Consider the following 625-nt stretch of genomic DNA (forward strand, 5'->3'; position numbering starts at 1 on the left):
TCCTCCTGGCTGGTCCGCCGCCGCCACAACACTGCTCTTGGCTTTCGGGGGAAGCTGCAAGGTGGCTCTCTGGCTGTCCACCAGCTGAGCCATTTTCAGGGCTGCCTCTCTGCTGTTCCTCCGCAGAGTCGCATGAATGATACTGCTGTCCAGCCTCTGCATGATGCTTCTGCCCTGGGACAGCTGGCTGGCAATGTCAGGGTAGGGTGGCGGGTCTCCAGTTGGGATGGAGTAACGGGGGACTGTGAGCCGGTTCAAGGTGGCACTGGCACAGGGCTGCTGCATCTTCTTCTCGGCAGCAGTGATGCGCAAGGTGGCGGAGCTGCCGGGCCCTGGCAGGGTGTAGGTGTTTTGGGCGCAGAGCATCCTGATGCGAGGCCGGCACACCTCCTCCACGTTCCCACTGCTGTCGAACGTCGTTATCCGCTCATACCCCAGAGGTGTCTGGTAGTGCCCTGCCGGGTAGAGGGAGAACTCCCCCTTTTTCAGGCAAAGGTCGAGGGGCGGCTGCGGGGGGCCAGGCGGAGGCGGTGGGGCGGCGGTTGGCGCAGCAGGGATGGTGCCAGGGTAGGGCGGTGGGGGGTTCACCTTGTTCAGTTGCAGCTCTTGGGAGGCCCCAAAGATG

General features: G+C 63.7%; 1 protein-coding gene across 1 annotated transcript in view; it reads right to left on the bottom strand.

The window, feature by feature from the left end:
* The window catches only part of LOC104544004 (tubby-related protein 4-like), a gene marked incomplete at its 5' end in the record, with an annotated part of 4,551 nt that extends 3,930 nt beyond the window's left edge, over positions 1 to 621 (bottom strand). Inside the window, 2 exon segments of the mRNA XM_010188740.1 lie at positions 1 to 9; positions 12 to 621. The exon segment at positions 1 to 9 is cut by the window's left edge and continues 1,526 nt beyond it. Coding sequence (XP_010187042.1) covers positions 1 to 9; positions 12 to 621 — 619 coding nt within the window.
* Positions 622 to 625: the final 4 nt, after the last annotated feature.

Source organism: Mesitornis unicolor, unplaced genomic scaffold (genome assembly GCF_000695765.1).
Source record: "Mesitornis unicolor isolate BGI_N332 unplaced genomic scaffold, ASM69576v1 scaffold17237, whole genome shotgun sequence".
Lineage (NCBI taxonomy): Eukaryota > Metazoa > Chordata > Aves > Mesitornithiformes > Mesitornithidae > Mesitornis > Mesitornis unicolor.